The sequence below is a fragment of the Nyctibius grandis genome, chromosome 2 (assembly GCF_013368605.1).
Source record: "Nyctibius grandis isolate bNycGra1 chromosome 2, bNycGra1.pri, whole genome shotgun sequence".
Taxonomy (NCBI): domain Eukaryota; kingdom Metazoa; phylum Chordata; class Aves; order Nyctibiiformes; family Nyctibiidae; genus Nyctibius; species Nyctibius grandis.
The window spans coordinates 29330292-29349498 of NC_090659.1; the positions used below are offsets into that span (position 1 = coordinate 29330292).

Genomic DNA, 19207 nt, shown 5'->3' on the forward strand with positions numbered 1-19207 from the left:
AATTTTCTTCGCCAGGTATCTTCAGATCTTTCAATGGTGGGCGGTGCACCTATTATTACTGTAGAACCAGATGACACAGTTGCTTACACTTTGAATGTATCTCCGTGGAGACGAGGAATCTTTCAAGGTACAAAGTAGAATCCAAATATATAAAATCCCTATAAATTAGCAGATTAAATCTGTTTACAGTTAATGCTTACATTTCTGTTCAGCATAACCTTTCTTCTGGAAGTAAGGCTATAATTACTGGTGATACTGGTTTTTAAACTGGCTTATATTTTTATTTGTAAAGGTATATTACTGCTAAATATGTTGTCAAGACCTTCAAAAATGCCAGCATATGTGCGACTTTATGCATTTAACTGATCCCATGAAAACTGACTCAATGGGAATTAATAATTTTGAATTATCACCAAGTTCTTGGGTCTAAATTTAATTTTCCCAAACCTGTTGAGTAACTGTGGTTATCGTAGCAATGCTAGACCCAAAGATTTAAAGGCAGAGACCAGAATTTGATTCTTTCCCTTGATTAAAGTTCAATTTCTTGACCATGAGGCAAGAGTACATACATAGAATGTGGTGAACCCGATTCCTTCTTTGAGATATGTAGAAGCTAGGGATACCTAAAATTAGTTGCAAATAATTTGCGTTAGTCTGTGTTTATACTGGTATTCTTATGATGCAATAGCAAGACTCTTGCTTATTTTAACTAACATCAGCATGTCATATTTAATGTTTTGTCCTGAAAAGAATATTTTAAACAAATATTTTTTTAACAATTCAGATTTCATAATTTTCAAATGCTTAGTAACAATTCTGCAATTCCATGGTGCTCATTCTTTACTTCATGATATGAAAAGTAGGATTGTGAGAATGAGGCTGTACGATCAGTCTTTTTCTTCCTTGTAGAGTAGCTGTTGTAGTAACTTTCAGCAGAGCAAAGAACAAGAGTGTGTTTGGGAGGGACTTACGGGAACAGAAGAGACCATCTTAAAGTAACTGAATAGCACTCAGGAAACCTAGATTTGAACAACTTCTTAAACAAAAGGGTTTCTGATATTGGATACATCTCTTAATCCAAAATGCTTAGTGTATAGTTTTGATTTTTTGGGTTCCTAACCCCAAACACTTGAGTCTTCTACCTTCTTAGACAATTGAGATTAACGACAGCTTTTTTCTCAACATTAAAGAGCTATTAAATCTTGTCCCTGAGGATGCCAAACTAGTTTTCTCTTTTGGCCATTTTAGTTTTAGTATCTGATGTGTAAAATGTAAGTAATAATGTCATCTCAATTCACAGGTGATTTGTGAAAAGAAATTAATATTTCTAACAAAGCTTGGCCTAGTGCCACAGGAAGACTTCAGTGCCACCTTGCTAAATCTGTAGCCCTGAGACAAAATTCACTTTCTATGAATAGGAGTCAGCTTTCAATGAAATTTGTGACCAGGAAATATTGAGGGTGCACTATATTTTAACTGATGCCTTTTTTTCAGGCTTTAAAGATTTAGGAATATTCTCTTCTTCTGGCTTAGAAAACCCCCAGTTCTTTTATATATTTTGAAAGTTTCAGTAGAAGAGGTTCAAATTTACTATCATACAGTAAATTAATACCAGGTGAAAGCCATGCCTTCAAATCGACAGAGATGGCATGTTCAGGTTAACATCTCTTATGTTCTGTCATTCCTCTACTTCTATTACAATGGTTTCCATTATGTTTGGAAGTATTATATGTTCACTGAGGGAGAAAAAGAGAGAACAGTCAGTCTCTCTAACTTGACAGAAAAGTCATTTGTTCAAAGGTTGGGAAGCCATGTATGCTCTTTTTTTCAGAAAACAGTTCATTTATTTTATGCTTTAAAATAACTTGATAGAAGGCTAAAGTTATCCTTTGAAAAGAGGCAAGGCCCAGTTATCTACCATCCACCCCCTGGCTCAGTGCTTGCTCTAATCACTACCTTAGGAAATCATGTTCATTCTTCTTCTGGAGCAGGGACAGTTTTGGTTATGTCACAGAAATTTGTGCATGCTCTCTAATCATTCAGCTGCTATAGGAGGGAGAGGGGTGGAGGGAAGAGAAGCCACCGTCGCAAGTTTGAAAGGCAGCAGCTGATTTTGCTGTCTGATGCTAGATATGATATAAACCTAACTACCAGGTGTCCTATCTAAGGTAACATCAGTTAGGAAGTGCTTACTTTGTAGCTTTAAGGAGAATGGAAGTCTGTCTGCTTCATACTGTGCGAGGCTGGGATGTCATATTTGTTCCCCAAAGCATATTTTTCAGCTTCTGGGAATCTTTAATGTCAAAGCTGAGATATATGCACATTTTTGGCACTTTTAGGATTTTTCAGCAGCCAGCCTGAAGCTTGAGGATCACAGATTAGATGTAGGTGATTCAAGTGGGAATTAATTAGGACTCAGGAATCTTAGTCCTTTCTGCGTTCAAGGTAAAGTATAATTTAAACACCCAAAAAGAAAGGCACTCTTTATTCAGTTTGTTGAATTTGTTTAGAGGGAACTAAATATTATCTATGGGGCCAACACGATGAATGATTGAAAATAAAAAGCAATGCTCAAAAGCTATCCACAGAGTGAGTGAATTTTATCCTGTGGGGAAAAAAGAACAGCTATTTAGATATCTAGCTGAAGACTGTCATACTGCTGATGAATGATTTCAAGTTTAGAACTCCCTACCTTATAAGCATAAAACTTTGTAGCCTTGGTGGTCTAGTACTGTTTTTGTCATATTAAAATAAATTGTCATAAAAGGACTTTTACCATATAAATTATTGTACTGAGCAAATGGTCTGCATTTTTCCTTTATATTCAAGTCCTTTTCATTGCAAAATTATATAGCTGCAAAATTTTACTTCTTTGGCTTTCCTTCTTGCTATTTTATGATTGCTAAGCTAAAAATGGGCCCAGTTCTTTCCAAAAGTCAAATTGGAAGCATTTTCATAGAGGGCTAATATTATATGCTTTGGCTGGTATGTAGGTGTATGACAGCTTTAACATAGAAATAATAGCTAATAAACATCTCACACAAGATTCTGGCACCAGAAAAAAATCTTCAGCAATCTGTTTTCTAAGTAATAGAGCAATTTCCTTTAGGTTTGATAAAGCATCTTCTACATATTACTTCATCTTTTATCAAACTCTTATTTCTGCTTTTCACAGAATAGACCAGAATTTTTCCAGAACAGACCAAAGCTCCTAGTGCTTGAATATTTCTTGTGCAAAAAATACACAACTAGTATAGTCAGTGTCCTTTTATCAATAAAAGTTTTGTAGCTTTTGGAAAGGAGCTTTCTAATTTTATGTAGTGCTTTTTAAACTATGTCTGTACTTAGTAGGCAACACTTTTCCATGCTACTTGGAGCATTTTAAGCTTACATTGAGGAAAAAGGGCAGTATGTTACAGGCCATGGCCTGTCAGACTGCAGCTGTAAGAATTTTAATGAGATGGTGAAGATCATGCCAATACATTCTGGCTTGTAAATGAGTTGATTAAACTCATTTAACAGTATTTTCCATTCAACACTTGGGTGAAAACTGAGTTTAAAAAAAATATGTTCCATTTCTTTGTTTGATGAAATTCTGCAAATTGATCTACTGATCGTTGGAATTTCAATGGAATCAGAAAATCACATGTGGGAGGAAGACCATCTCTGTAGCTTCTTGCAGCCACTGCTGCATTTCCAGCACCTGTCCATACCTTTGCTTTAAGCACTTCCTCTTCAACCACGACACCCTAACAAATTAAGTCTAATTAATCTGTAATAAAGACAAAGTTAGAAGGATCTTCTGGTTGCTTGATTACCGTGAATGGCTCTGGCATACCTCCACTGCTGGATCACTGGAGTTCACTGAAGGAGGGCTGCTCTATTTGTACATGCCACTGTTGGCAAGATGATCCCCAGCATACCCTTTCCATCTATCCTAGTGCAGTTGGAGTTGCATACTCCTGTGCCCTTTCATATCGTAGTTTCATTGTCACATTAAGAACAGACAGTGAGAATTATAAATAAAACAATTTGCCTCTTTATTAAATGGCAGAAAATCATACATGAATGACAGTTGACAGTGATATTTGCCACTCACTCATTTCTCCTGTGTATGAGTCTTAAAGCTTATTCTGCTTCCTTTTCATTGATGCAGGGAGCAATTCATTTAGTCCCAGTGTACCAACTAGTGGTAGGATTTACAGAAATTCCTTAGAATTTCCATATATCATCATAGAGGTTTTCCTATGCAGGACAGAGATTACGAAGTTTTGTTGTAACCTACAGCAAATATCCTTTTTTCAGTATAAAAATTGCCAGAAGAAAAATTGGCCAAAGCAATAGCTTACTTAAATTACACTCATCTTCTTAATTTATTTTATCTCTTCTGTGGAACTTTTCTGAGGCAGCAACTATACATTGATTTCATTGGTCAGAAAAAGTCAGGAAAAAATAAAAACCCCTCCTCCTACTTCCAAGACCCATGCTTGTTAAGATTATGTTGGTATATTTAAACCACAAGCAAATCATTTCTGTATCTTCTCAGATTTGTATGATGCATTCTGTGGCCACATAGCCTTCTGTTCTTGTTTCCAGTTAAAATATTGGGATGTTGTGGGCTTTTATCATCTCTCTACACTGGAAAATAATAATGTACAATACATATCTTTCAAATAGTCCATTCAAATTATACAAAACACCTTTTGATTGGAATTTTGTTGTAGCCCGTAATTTGAATAAATTCATGTATTTATGTATCATCAGCTATCCTAATCTCCAATAGTGGTCGTTGGATAGCACCATTCACTCCCAAATCAGAAGAGCATTCTGCTTAAGACAATGTTATACTTCCTAGGAAAACATTCTACCTTAATTTAAAGAATCAAGTCATGCAGAGCATACTATATACTAAGCATTCTGTATTTGATGTGAAATTAGTACAATTTTTTTTTATTTAGAGTTCCTGCCAGCAGTGATTTTCTTTTTTTTTCCCTAATAAAAAAATTAAATAGCTTTGAGCCAGTAGTGGCACTTTGGTGCCCATGAAAATTATGGAAGACAATTTATTAATATTTTAAGATTAAGCAGATAAACCAAGTTTAAAAATTTATGCCATCTGTAGTAAAACTGATTATTTTTTATTGAAATACTTTGACAGATTTAATTGAGTGCCTTGCAGAGACCTGAATACATTACATCAATCCAGTCACCTTTATTGATCAAGATTTTAACCTCATTGTTATTAATTCTGTTTGTTTGAGATCTGTTTTCCATAAAGAAAGAAAATTGAGTGACAGCAATTATAGTGCAATTCTTCACTAATTTTTTGGTTGTGCGATTGCCGGATTATCAGCACAGTGGTTTAGCAATTAAAGCAGTTTTTAGTTACCATAGTTCTCCCACTAGCTCTTGAAATATTCTTGAGCATTAGCAATTTACAGTTCTGGAACTTTTCAAGCGTTCCAAGATTTGCTGCAAATTTATTATTCAGAGTTATTTAGCCAATTATTTTGAAGCTTTTGAGAGCAGAGTTTTGTGCAGAGCCAAAAAAGTTACTGTTGTTTTGCCATCCCCCTTTACTGATGAAATACAAATTTTTAAACTGTGAACACTGATGTTCTGTCCCTCTTTCTCTCACACACACATATGCAAAACACAATATTCTGAAATACCAGACAATTGGTAAAAAATACCCTCCATTGTCAATGAAAGCAAGAACTATAAGGAAAAAAAAATAGTTGCATTTTAAAATGAAATGAAACAAAATATTCTCTACTGTAAGGATGCTTTAGAATGTATTAATCTAGTGCTTTTCAGCATTTACTCAAATATTTTTAATCAACTTTAAAGCTATAATTCACCTTTTTTTTGCTAACTTGATTATAATTGTTGATGTCTCTCAAGTATGTTGATGGTTAGGATGGTATTTAAAATTAGTGAAGTCTTTCTCTTGTACTTTGCTTCTCTCTAATATTGTGCTGCAATAAACCAAAGTTATACTAGGATTATATATTGAGACATAAAATCAGATTAATTTGTTGGGGTCCGCGCGAGGAAGGAACTATAGCACACCAATATGGTGCTCTAGTAGCTTCTTTATTTTGGTTAACACACTCTTTTATAACCTACATACTCTATTATATAACGGTTACACACTAAGCTGTTGGCTACAAGTATTGTACACAATCTGGCTGCGTGCCACTTCTACTGTTCTAATTGGATACTTACTATAAACTTAAGCAAGCCACATCCTTATGCTTTCTTGCTATCTCATGCTGTTACATAACAGTGTACTGGTATGTTCTTTCTATAACTTTCCCACGGTCCAGGCCCCTACGTTAATTAGTCAGTATTTATCCTAATATCCATTAGCTATTAGTGCTATCAATATGTCCTCTTACATCAATATTTATATACCTTGACCATTTTCTTCATTGTTCTCCTGAGTTTTCCATAATGATTTTATTTTTTTATTGTACTTCCACATCTGAAGATTTTTTAAAACATATTCAGTAATTTCCTGAAATTGCAATCACTTTTCTGCTTATTTAGACACAATTTCTGGCTTCTGTACTGTGATTAATTTTAAGAATGTGTAAGAAATTTCTACTTATTTTTTTTTTGTTTTGGTTTTAATTATTTTTATCTTCTTATTTAATTTCTATTTTTATAGGTTTTTCTTAACAGACGGCAGAAAATCTGGGATGCTAATATTCTTTAACTTAAAACTATAGAGTTCCTTTCTCTGGATTTAAGTACACACCTATTTCCATTTTTTGGTTTTGTTTTGCATTTTCATGTTTTATACCTGTGCTACCCAGTTGCTGTCTCTCAGAGGAAAAAGACAGTGGTAATGTGAAGATGATAAACCTTGCTTCCCTGTGACAATTCAATGTAATCCTTCTTAGCAGAAATACCCTGTCAGTGTTTGTCATGTTGAAATGCCCACCTGATTATTGAATCACAGAATAGTTTGGGCTGGAAGGGACCTTTAAAGATCATGTAGTCCGATCCCCCTGCAATGAGCAGGGACATCTTCAACTAGATCAGATTGCTCAGAGCCCCGTCCAACCTGACCTTGAACATTTCCAGGGATGAGGCGTCTACCACCTCTCTGGGCAACCTGTTGCAGTGTTTCACCACCCTCATTGTAAAAAATTTCTTCTTTATATCTGGTCTAAATCTACCTTCTTTTAGTTTAAAACCATTACCCCTTGTCCTATTGCAAGAGGCCCTACTAAAAAGTTTGTCCCCATCTTTCTTATAAGCCCCCTTTAATTATTGAAAGGCTGCAATAAGGTCTTCCTGGAGCCTTATCTTATCTTCTTCAGGCTGAACAACCCCAATTCTCTCAGCGTTTCTTAATAGAAGAGGTGTTCCATCGCTCTGATGATTTTTGTGGCCCTCCTCTGGACTCACTCCAACAGGTCCATATCTTTCCTGTGCTGAGGACTCCAGAGCTGAATGCAGTGCTCCAGGTGGGGTCTCACCAGAGCAGAGTGGAGGGGTAGAAACAACTCCCTCGACCTGCTGGCCACACTTCTTTTGATGCAGCCCAGGATACAGCTGGCTTTCTGAACTGCAAGAGCACATTGCTAGCTCGCTCGTGTCTGGCTTTTCATCCAGCATTACCCCCAAGTCCTTCTCCTCATGGCTGCTCTCAATCCCTTCATCCCCCAACCTGTATTGATACCAGGGGTTGCTCTGACCCATGTGCAGAACCTTGCAGTTGGCCTTGTTGAACCTCATGAGGTTCTGTGGGCCCACTTTTTGAGCTTGTCTATGTCCCTCAGGAGTGCATTCCCATCCCTCAGGCGTGTCAACTGCACCACTCCGCTTGGTGTCGCCTGCAAACTTGCTGAGGGTGCACTTGATCCCACTGTCTCTGTCATTGATGAAGATATTAAATAGTACTGGTCCAAATACATGCCCCTCAGGGACACTACTTGTCACCAATCTCCATCTGGACATTGAGCTGTTGACCACTACCCTCTGGATGCGACCATCCAACCAATTCCGCATCCACCAAACAGTCCATCCATCCAATCCATGTAGCTACCTTTGAGCATATCATGAACAAATTTTGCTTTTCTAAGACTTCCTGATAGCATTTGACTTTAGTTATGTTTTATTTGCCTCCCTTTTTTCTTTTTTCTTTTATGAGTCACATCCTTCTGGCATAATGTTATTATCCAAACTAACTCTGGGGACATTTTATTAAGACTGATCCCTGCTGGAATGAAATTAAACTAGAAGGTTTAATGAAGCCTTTTGCAGAAGTGTGTGATTAAGGGAAGAAAGTTAAGCCTCAAGGATTGTAAATGAGATGGGTATGTTACAAGTATGTGGCCAGGAAGCTTGATCAGCTCCTGGCTGCTACAGTCACTGTGGCTTCTTGAGCCAGTTGCTGTGACCTGTGTGGTGCTGTCTCTCCCCCTCACCTCTGCTCCCTTTCCCAGGTTCCACGTGGGCCTTGCTATTTAGCTTTAGCTATTCCTGCTAGTAAGATGCTAAATTCAGCTAGTCAGGGAGCACAGCATGTCCTCTCTGCCATGTGATCTGTTACCACACATCTATCCCACACAAAGCTGGAGAAAAAAAAAATACCATTAAATGTAGATATTTTCAAATCAAATTGTTCTGGGACTCTCATAAAGTTATATTAATTCTCCATTTCAAATTAAAAAAAGCTCCACTATGAATAATTTTCCCAAACCCTTAATAAGACACAGTTACACAAGTTCCCTTTGGGAGACCATTTCGTATAAATTCTAATGATCTCGAATGGGAAAATTTCTCACTGTATAATATAAAATAAGTCACTTCCTCAAATTAGTTTTTCATTTTACGTATGAGGCAAGAATTAAACCTGTAACATACATTTATTTCAGCTTTGAAGCTCTCCAGAATGTACTGAAATATTGAGGGACAGTCATTTAGATAAAATAGTAATGATATCTAGTATTTCCAAAAAGTTGTGTAGGTTTAAAATTCTTAGTCAGAGGCACATAGTGCAAGAAACAAAACCTGCTTATTTAAAGTTGGTATATCAAATCTTCCAGAATAACATTAGTGTTTAAATGAACTGTGTACATAATAGATTTTTTAAAATTAGATTTTATATTATCAAATAGAAATATACCAATTTAGAAATCCTGGGTTTACAACCTGTATCTGTTTTATCTTCCCTAAATACTTGATTACAACTTTTGTCCTGGTTTCAACTGGGATAGAGCTATTTTCTTCTCAGTAGCTAGAATAGTGTTGTTGTTTGGATTTAGCATGGGATTTTGTTGTGAGAAGAATATTGTTAATACACTGATGTTTTCAGTTGTTGCTCAGAAATCAAGGACTTTTCAACTCCCCGTGCTTTGCTAGTGTGCAGGTGCACAAGAAGCTGGGAGGGAGCACAGCCAGAGCAACAGGTCCAAATTGGCCAGTGAGATATTCCATATCACGCAACATCATGCTCAGTGTATAGATGAGGGTTGGCTGGGAAGTCCCTCTCTCTCTCTTCTGGGATTGTGGTTTCAGGGTTTCTCTCCTCCGGGATCGCTAGCCAGGGATGGGCTGGGCATTGGTCACTGGGTGGTGAGCAGCTGTGCTGTGTATCACTTGTTTGTATATTCTGTTGTTGTTCTTGTTATTATTATAATTATTATTATAATAATTATTATAAATATTATTATAATTATTCTCTTTTATTTCAATTGTTAAATTGTTTTTATCTCAACCCATGAGTCCCTTTACCTTTACCTTTCTGATTCTTTACCCTATTCCCTGGGGGGTGGGAGGAGAGTGAGCGAGCTGCTGCGTGGTATTTAGCTGCCCGCTGGGTCAAACCACAACAGAACTTAACATACAATACAAAAATGTATCACAGAAATATTTTAACTATTAATTACATTTATTATCTTATAGCACTAGAATGAGACACTGTGATTTAAGAAAATGACAGAAACAATCAAGACTATGCATAGAAAATTGTGCTGGAAAGAAAGATACCATTATTGTCTGCCATATTTTATACTATCTGAAAATTTTATTTGCTTGTATTTCTTATTACTGATCTTTAGTTCAGGTAAGTAGAAAAACACTTTTGCGAGAAAAAAATGGTTAATTTCCTTGGACTCACTCAGGACATATTTTTTATTACCATAAATTATAATTGGATGGCTGACACCTGGAGTGGAAGTTTTACTTTGTTTTTTTATTAGTTTTAAACTGAGGAAATACTTGTACATGTCTGGCAGTCTGTTTTATAAAGCTAATGCCCTGGCTAATATAACACCTGGTATCTATTTGTTTTAGGTGTAATTTCATTTGTTGCTGAAGATGAAAACCAACAGCAGCCTCGACATAACAGCTCACCAGAGAAGACAGATGGTGAACAGGCCCTTCAGAAATTGTCAACAGAGACACCACAAACTGTTGATGCAGCAAACATGGGTATGTTTGTTATTATGGATAAGTTCATTGTCAGTTTGTATAAACTTATAATTTCTTTTTAAATTAAATGTATATTTAGCATGCCACGCCTTCAAACAGTGTTAAGTCAAATATTTATTCCAGGCATATATGAAACTTCTCCTTTTATGGTTTTTGAAACACTTTAATGAAACTTTAAGATGAGCTTGTTTTTTCTTTTTCTCTTTTTTGCAACAATGTCGCTGAATGTCACTTGTTGTTGGAGAGTGGCAACATTTGTTAAATGCTTTCTTTTAAAAGTATCCAATAATATTAATGGTGCTGATGTCAAGGCAGGTTGTTTCTGAAATTCACATTGATCCACTTGATTCCACTGTGGAAAAAACTTTCTTTTAACCATCAGTCACAGATGCTCCTTTGGTCAGTTACAGAAAATTAGGAAGAGAAAATTCCAGCATACCTGCTTACTTTCAGATTGTTACCTCCTGGTTTATTCTAAACAGTTTCTGCATTATTTTCGAGATTTTAAGTGTCCCAGAGGAATACTTTTGTGATTATGAATGTGCACACCAAATAGACAAAGGTAGGGTTTTTGTTTGGTTTTAAACTAATTTCTCCATTTTCTTTTTTACATTTGCAAGTAAAGCTTTGCCTATAGAACTGTGCTTTTTATGTTTTTAATACTTTTTGGATTAAAATCCAAATTTTAATACCTAATTTGGAATGTATTTGAATTATCAAGCATTATGTTAGAGGCCTAAAGCATATTTCTCAGAAGGAAAGCTATGAAGGAAAGTTCTTTTTAACCTGAAAAAGGTGTTATTTTAATCAACATTTAGTTTTTAGGAAATTGAGAAGAGCTTGCAATTGGACACCTCTTTGTCTTCTTTGTAACTGTATTTTCAATGTAACAGAATTTATCTAGTTTTAAAAAGAATTAAAAGCTAATTTTATTTTTAATAAATAATAAATAATTTGAGTTAATTCAATGTGAATATCAGAAAGTCTGTTCTTTTATAGTCTATTAATTTCTGCATTTAATCATATGTAGAGACTCAGAGATTAGTACCCCATATGAAGCAATTCCAAGAATTTACAATCTGTATAGACAGGACAGAGGCAGGAAGAAAACAGAAGCTCAGAGAGTGAAGTGGCTCTCCCTGATCATACCAGTAGCTTAATGTTGGGGAGTATTAAAAAAAAAAACCATTTTTTTTCCTCACAAGCCAGAGCCCTATCAATGGTATTCATTACCTCTCTAATCTACCATATTCGTTACCACATTTTTTTTTTGCTAAATATTTTATGTGAATTTTGAAACACTTTTTTTACACAGCTCAGACTCCTGGTGTACTTAGCTTTTTAGTGTGCAGTCTGCTGCTTCTTAACAGCTGTAGTTAAAACTAACAAAAGATATTAAAATGTTTTCTGTGATTATGTAGCTCTTATACAAAATCAGATCTTCTAAAATGTTATTTTTGTGCAAACAGTTGATAATACAATGAGAATTTAAAATAGAAAAGGAGTAGAAGTAGAAGAGAATAATGTAGCAGGACACGGCAAATTGCTGTTTTCAAAAGAGAGACAGGAAATAATCAAAAAGAAAAAAAAGTGACCAAAGAACTAAGATTTTTCCATAGTGCTTATGATACAGATAAGACTGTTGCAACAGTAGTAAAATTATAACAAAAAAAGCAAAAGGCAAGTCAATGCTTGACAAAATTAGGCACAGGGGGTTGAGAAGAAGTCTAAAAATTTTAAACAGAGGATTTTCAAAGCCAAAGGAAAAAAGTGTAAACTAAATCCAAAAAGAAATAGAGAGTTTTGTGAGGACAGTACAGATTCAGTTCTTCTGTCTGATATGTTTAAGGGGAACACTAGTAATGTTGTACAGTGGTCTTCTTTTAAATTCTGGCATGAAGAGAGCTAGAAATAGGACAAAGTCCTTAAGAAGACTATTAGAAAGAAAGGAAACAATCAGTATTTAGCTTTCACTGGTTTCCAAGTTTCAAGAATATTTCCTTGCATTGCCCTCCTACAGCTAGCTTTTGTATTTGAATTTTCATGTACAGCAACATGGAAGTTGGTTGACATTAAAACTCACAAAATGCATCACTGTAAGTTTACAGAAGGATTTTAAAGGATTGAATTAAGGCGACGTATGCAGACAATGCAGTAGAGGTGAGAATTAGCAGATTTCAAGATGTTAGGAGGAATTAATCATAAAAAAATATCAAGAGTGATGCTAAGTACAGGGAAATATTGGAGATAATCTTCAAATCTCTACTGAAAGTCTGCAAATGTTCGTTAATTTAATTATATTTCTGTTGTCCAAACTAAACACTTCTGCTTATGAGATATTTAGGCTTTGTAAAGTTAGGAATCATCAGTCCGAAACTAGTAGAGGCTGTAATTGAAAGTAACTGAAAATAGAAGTTTAAGTAAGAAAATAGAAGGTTATGTAAGTGAATTTCTCAATACTGTGTGTATCACTGATACGAATTGAGGGCATTATTCTTAAGTAGAAAATCCAATGCAAGTTCACTGCTGTTATTACTGATAAGTCTTTTGCTCAGTTTGGTTCCCCATTAACAATGTGAGACTAGCTGATCTACTTATGCATTTGGAATGTGTTTTGCAAATATGTTGGAGAGTGATTAGTCTAATAACTTGGTGAGAGGGTCCAGGTAATCAGCTCCAAGTCAGCTCCCTTTTTCACTGCATGCTAATTTACATGGATACAATCACTCCAGCACACAGGGTCCCGTTGGTGGTTGGAGTAATCTGCAAGCTTATTCATCTATGGCTGCGTCAAGTTACTGCATCTTATCTTTCAGTTACCATCTTTTGCTTGTTTTGTGCTACTGTAGAGTTATATCTTTGTCTGATTGTAACCTACGTGTTTCTAGTAAATTGTACTAACTCAAGTTTCATGACTGCTAGCAATGTTTAAGGCATCATTAGGATTGCTTTCTAAAGTGGACTTAAAGTAAGACATGAAATGACTTCCCTAATACAGTATCACTTAATAATAGGAGGGTTTTTTCTTCAATATGGAAGATATGGCCTTACAATGCCCATACCCTAGGAACAGCAAGCTTCCATCTCACCTTCCATCAACCAACTGCTTCTAGTCATTTCACAAAACATTATCTTCCATTACAACCATTCATTTGTACTAGACTTCTATAACTTTTACAAATGGGGAAAGTATCTGCTGAAAATGGCTAAATAGAGATGGAAGGTAACAAGGTGTGATCTAAATTATATGATAGTAGTAGCCTTTTTCTGAACTTACTTCAAAGAAGAACTAAGAGAGTCTTAGCTTTATCCCACAGAGTTTTCTTTTACACCTATATTGTTACTGTAGTTTTTCATAAAAATTAATTATTCTATGGCTTTTCAGAGTAGAATGACTGATGGATATTTCCGAGATTTAGGATTTCTTAATTGCAAGGTGCACACCATTAGTAGAATGCAAACCACTTGCATTTGATCAGAGGCATCACACACTGAAGTGCATCTCAGAACTGAGAATCCCAAGGGCTACTGTTACTGATATGGAGTAACAAAATAGTGGACTTCTGATTAGGAGAAAATTAATATACAGACTTGAATCAGTAGAGGCCAAAACAAGTGTGAGGCTGTCCATAGGTGAATAAGGTTAGAAAAAAATCTCTAATGATAAACACATGTACACCAAACATTTTTGTCTTGCTGTTGCTCAGTGAAAATTATTCTTTTTAAACATACTAGAAACTACTACCTTGTTATACACACCTTAACATTCAATATCATCTTCAGGTACACACACATGTGCATTATGTAAGTATGTATATGTGTACTTACCTTTTTTTATTTTTTTTTCTTCTTCAAATTACATTGTAAGTATGACTGTAGAAGATGATAATTTCTATAATAGTTTTTATATATTCTTTTCTATACTTCCAGTAAAATCACTCATTATGCTCTTCCAAAAAGCTAATGATTCTGAAATTTGTTCATGATTTTTTTCTCCTTCAGATGTAGTTAAGAAAAAACACATTTAGTGCTTGCAGAGAAAACCATTGATACAGCAATCTTTATGACAAAACCTTTTTATGCTGTGTTATACCAGAGGAAAAAAAGGAAAAGAAACGAAAACCTAAACAGAAAAATGTCTATAGTGCAGATGTAGTGAAGGGGCTTGCCCCTTTCTAAATGGACGTGGGTTTTTAGTTCTTTCCAAAGCATATTTCTGTCTTTTGAGAGAAGAGGTCCTCCTAGTTTTTTTTTCTCATGGGAGCCAAAAGTAAAACAAGGCCAAGTAGTTGCTAAGACTGAAAGTAGGATGCAGCTGGTCTTTCATGTAAGATTTATGTTTAGATAGTCCTATATACTAAAGTGCTAAAATCATAAATAAATATTAGTCATTAGTACATATTTGTTTCACAGTCTGAGTAAATGCTGTGAAGACTCCTATACTTAGTCAAAATTTCCTCTCAAAGTAGAGGAATTTTTTCTACTTTACTATGGAGTCCATGGTCACTTCTTAAACTGAACTGCCCTTGGACAATTGCCCCTGTGTTGCGCTGTTTGCTGTGTAGCATGTGGGCAATAGGGAGGATGCTTGGCTCAGCTTCTGCTAGACCAGCTCAGCCATCGTCAGGAATTTGATCCAACAGCTCCCCTGTGAAGAAGAGTCAAGAGCGTGGAGTTGGTGCAGTTGCTGCAGTGGCTAAGGCTTGCACTACAACTGCAAATCCCCCTCTCCTCTTCCAGAATCCCTCCTTCCCTTTCTCTTCAGCAGCAAGCCTCAGCACAGAGCTGGCACTTGAGCAACAGCTTTTAATGTTTCTGCCAGTGGTGATGTCTCACAGAGCTGAGCGCTACAGATGCAGAATGTTTGCTTTTGTACAACACAGGGGAATTTTGCATGTGCTGTTGTCTTATTCTGGCTGCCCTAAGCATTGCCTTTATCAAAAGATTATGCTTCCCATTGTGTTCATCTCACAGAAAGCATTTACATTTTTATGCCATTGCCAAGTTTTTGAACATCTTTGTACTTGAAAGGCATAATATCAAACAGATACACTACTTGTGAGTAAGCCATGATAAAAAAGCATAGTCAAAGTGGTTAGGCCAGGCATTCATTTTGGCAAAGCCTGTTTTAATTATCTTCTTAAAACTAATTTATCCTTCAACCAGGCCTTCAATGACAGGTGACATTTCCTAGTCTAAGTTGTCATTGTAGTTCTCATGATATGTCTCTGACAGTTAAATATCTTTCCTGTTGTCTTTAAAGACAACTGCTTCTGAGCAGATTCATTGAGGAACTGATGCCTTTGAAAGGTAATAATACTTGCACATGTGGTCCTCCTGGACTTTCAGGCTTGAAGTCAATCCCTGAGAGCTGGACGTCTGTGGTAGCACACTGGGGTATTCACATATGGAAGACAATGAAATAATTTCTTTGTTCTAGTAACTGTTAGAGGTGATTAAGAGGAGAACAGTACTCAGGATGGTGACAATTTAAAATAAGACTTTGCATTTATTCATGATAATTTTTAGAAAAGATCATAAGAACTGAGTATACAATGGTAAATGTTAAGATTTATTCAGTATTAATGCAGTAATATGATTAATATAACTTTAATATATTAGGCGTATAATTAATATATCTCACATACATATTTCTGGAATTGCTACCTTTCTAACAGGAATATTCTTAAAAATAATTTTCAGTTATTTACCTCATAAATTTTGATTGTGTAGTTAAGCTATTTTTCAGTCTTATCTGCACACTGTATGTTCAAGCATATTGTGCTCCACCCTCAGATTAGTTTGTTTTAATTAAGTCTCTCTCTTCAGGAAAAAAAAAAGTTACAGAAGAAATAGCCAAAGAAAATAATCCCTGTGTAAACTGCATGCATATTTGAAAATGTAAAATACCAACCAGGGCTTGCTTTTTTTTTTTTTTTAATAGCATTTTAACATTTGCAGCTATACTTATGCTAGTGCATACAAGCTTTTGAGGATGGTTTAGCATATGTAGAACATTAAAGATTAGACTGTTTTATGCTTTTTGTCAAAAAGAATGTTCAATTATTGTTAGCTTTCTCAGTAGGTGCCCTTCTGCAGTACTGCAGCCTGCGAAGTGTTATGCATTTTCCTGTGCCCTTTTGAGACTCAGGACAGCTTGATTCCCTAATAAACTCACATGTTGTTTTGAAACAATTCAGATGTAGCAATGCTTAAAGGACCTATGGCCCACGTGGGGTTTTGTGGGGCATGGTATGTGTGCAATTAAAAATCTGTGCAAACGAAGCGTGGTAGCCCATTTAAAATTAATAACAAAAGCAGTCTGTAATTGCTCAGAGTCTAAGGCTGCTGGTGAGCTTTAGGTTACATCATCCTTCATGCAGCAGGTGTTTTAATATTGCTGTGCTGAGAAGGCTAGTAATGTTGCATCTGCCCTAACCACAAATAAGTCACTCCATTTGTAAACCTGTACATCTGTATATTTTTGGATGTCATAGCATGTAGGATTGCATTTGGATATAAACAGATTCAATTTTCTTACCTAATTAAAAATGTCTGTGATATGTATTTTGCTTGTCTGCATAAACTATAAACTATATTACTGAGAAATGCATTCATTCTGTCGTGTCTGGCAGATCCCAAGTATTTGTGTATATATGGAATTTTGTCTATTAGTAGCCCATTTAATAAAAAAATATTCTGAAAAAAAAATCCTGAGTGAAAATAATGGGTATAGTTGTCATGGTTAAATGGCTAAATGTACTCTGGACTTCTGCCTGTCCCTCTCAACTTCACCTGTGAAATGACAGGTGACTTGCACCTTGCTGAATTGAAACAGCGTGGCAAGACCACACTTAAAATTCTTTCCCATTTCACACTTCACATTAGGTGCAGATTGGGTCTCCAGGTTGTTTAAGCATCAGACACTGGTAAACCTCTCTTGTATATATATACACAACAAAATAATTTTAAGAGAATAAACTTTGCAAAATTTGAGTGGATTTTCACAGAAAGAGTAAAAAAACATGTTTCTATATGTAAGGTGACTCCTTCAAAAAAATGTCATTTCTTGCTCTAAATGATGTGTTACAGCTTCTCAGCAAAATATACAAAAACTATTGCTGTAAGAAAAATGCTGTGTATTTTCTTAGCTGTTACTGGATTCCTTTGGCTAGAAAATTCCAGAAAAGCAACCGAGGAAAGACAACTGGCTTGGACAATTTTGAATTGGAAAGTTAGTTTAGCAAACATTAGCAAATGACACTGAGTTTTAAAATGGAAACAAGTAGGCTAAATTAATAACCTTTTACTTTCCCTATTATTTATTCTTGTCCTAAACCTCATTTGCTGCTGGTGTTGCAAAAACTTGATGTATTCATTCTATGACTTTTTAATTTGTGAGTGCTGCCTTTTGTACATTAGGGGAAATAAAAATGCAAACAACAATGTGAAGTGTCAAATTAAATTTACAATATGGAATCTGATGATTGTTCATTTAACATACCTTAAGAAAATAATAGAAATATAAATATGTAAAAATCATTTGAATGCTATTATAATATTAGCAGAAAGGATTGGAATAGTGCTATTATTTCCAGTTTTTACTTCTTTTGTACATAAAAAAAAGAATTAAAATGTATTACTGCAATGTTTATGTTTGCTAATATGCCACTTTTTGTGAGTTCAAACCATACAAAATCATAGGGTGCATGCATCAACAAATGTGTTAAATTCTATATTTAGGTAGTTTCGATATATATGTTAGAGATTTTGCAGCAACTATCAGTCAAAAGGTAGAGATGTCAGATCCTAGAATGTATCTGGCTAGCGATCACTTTGCTTTTATGTGAGTTGAGGAGATACTTTAGAAAATACTTCACGGCCTCATTATCTGTCTATTAAATATCCCACTTCAGTTCACATCCAAAATGCAATGAACGGGCACATTCTTTTCCTTTACCTTGAAGTAATTTTTTTTTTTACTGAAATATTAGTTTGACTGTCTATAATAAATTTACATATCCACAAACATTTTTTCTCTTGACAGTCATGGTGGGTTTTTTTTTCATGGGAGATTCTTTTTGAGAGAAATTTTGAGTCCCAAGCACATGCTTGTGTATCTGTACAAAAAGGTCCTTTCTTTTTCCTTTTGTTTTACATTAAGCTATATTTATTTTGTTCCACTGAACTTTTGACCTATATTTTCCCGTGAAGACTAAAGAAATCTCACTCTCATGCTTCTATATCAACTGGTTTGCCCAATTTCCTACCAATAAATTTATGGAGAGATCATGTAACTTTTTTTTTTTTATTACTCCTTATAATGTCTTGTGTGTCACAGTGGGGTTTATTAAAAGCATGGTTTGTAAGTGCTGATCATACAATCCTCACCTTTCTACAGGCAGGTGAAGAGATGAACAGGCAATATGTCACCAAATGCTGCAAGGATTCCTGTGTCCTATATGTTTAGAATTTTCTGGTCAAAGTTCATTTGTTTTGAATTAATGTTCACTTGTCAGAATTAATCATAGAATCATAGAATGGTTTGGGTTGGAAGGGACCTTAAAGATCATCTAGTTCCAAACCTCTGCCATGGGCAGGGACACCTTCCACTAGACCAGGTTGCTCAAAGCCCCATCCAACCTGGCGCTGAACACTGCCAGGGAGGGGGCAGCCACAACTTCTCTGGACCACCTCTTCCAGTGTCTCACCACCCCCATTGTAAAGAATTTCTTCCCAAGATCTAATCTAAATCTAC

At 35.4% G+C, this 19207-nt stretch overlaps 1 protein-coding gene across 1 annotated transcript in view; it reads left to right on the forward strand.

Moving 5' to 3' along the window:
- CFAP47 (cilia and flagella associated protein 47) overlaps positions 1-19207 on the forward strand; it is a 356696-nt gene that overhangs the window by 194313 nt on the left and 143176 nt on the right. The window contains exons 49-50 of the mRNA XM_068422067.1: positions 16-127; positions 10312-10449. Coding sequence (XP_068278168.1) covers positions 16-127; positions 10312-10449 — 250 coding nt within the window. The remainder of the gene's footprint in view (positions 1-15; positions 128-10311; positions 10450-19207) is intronic.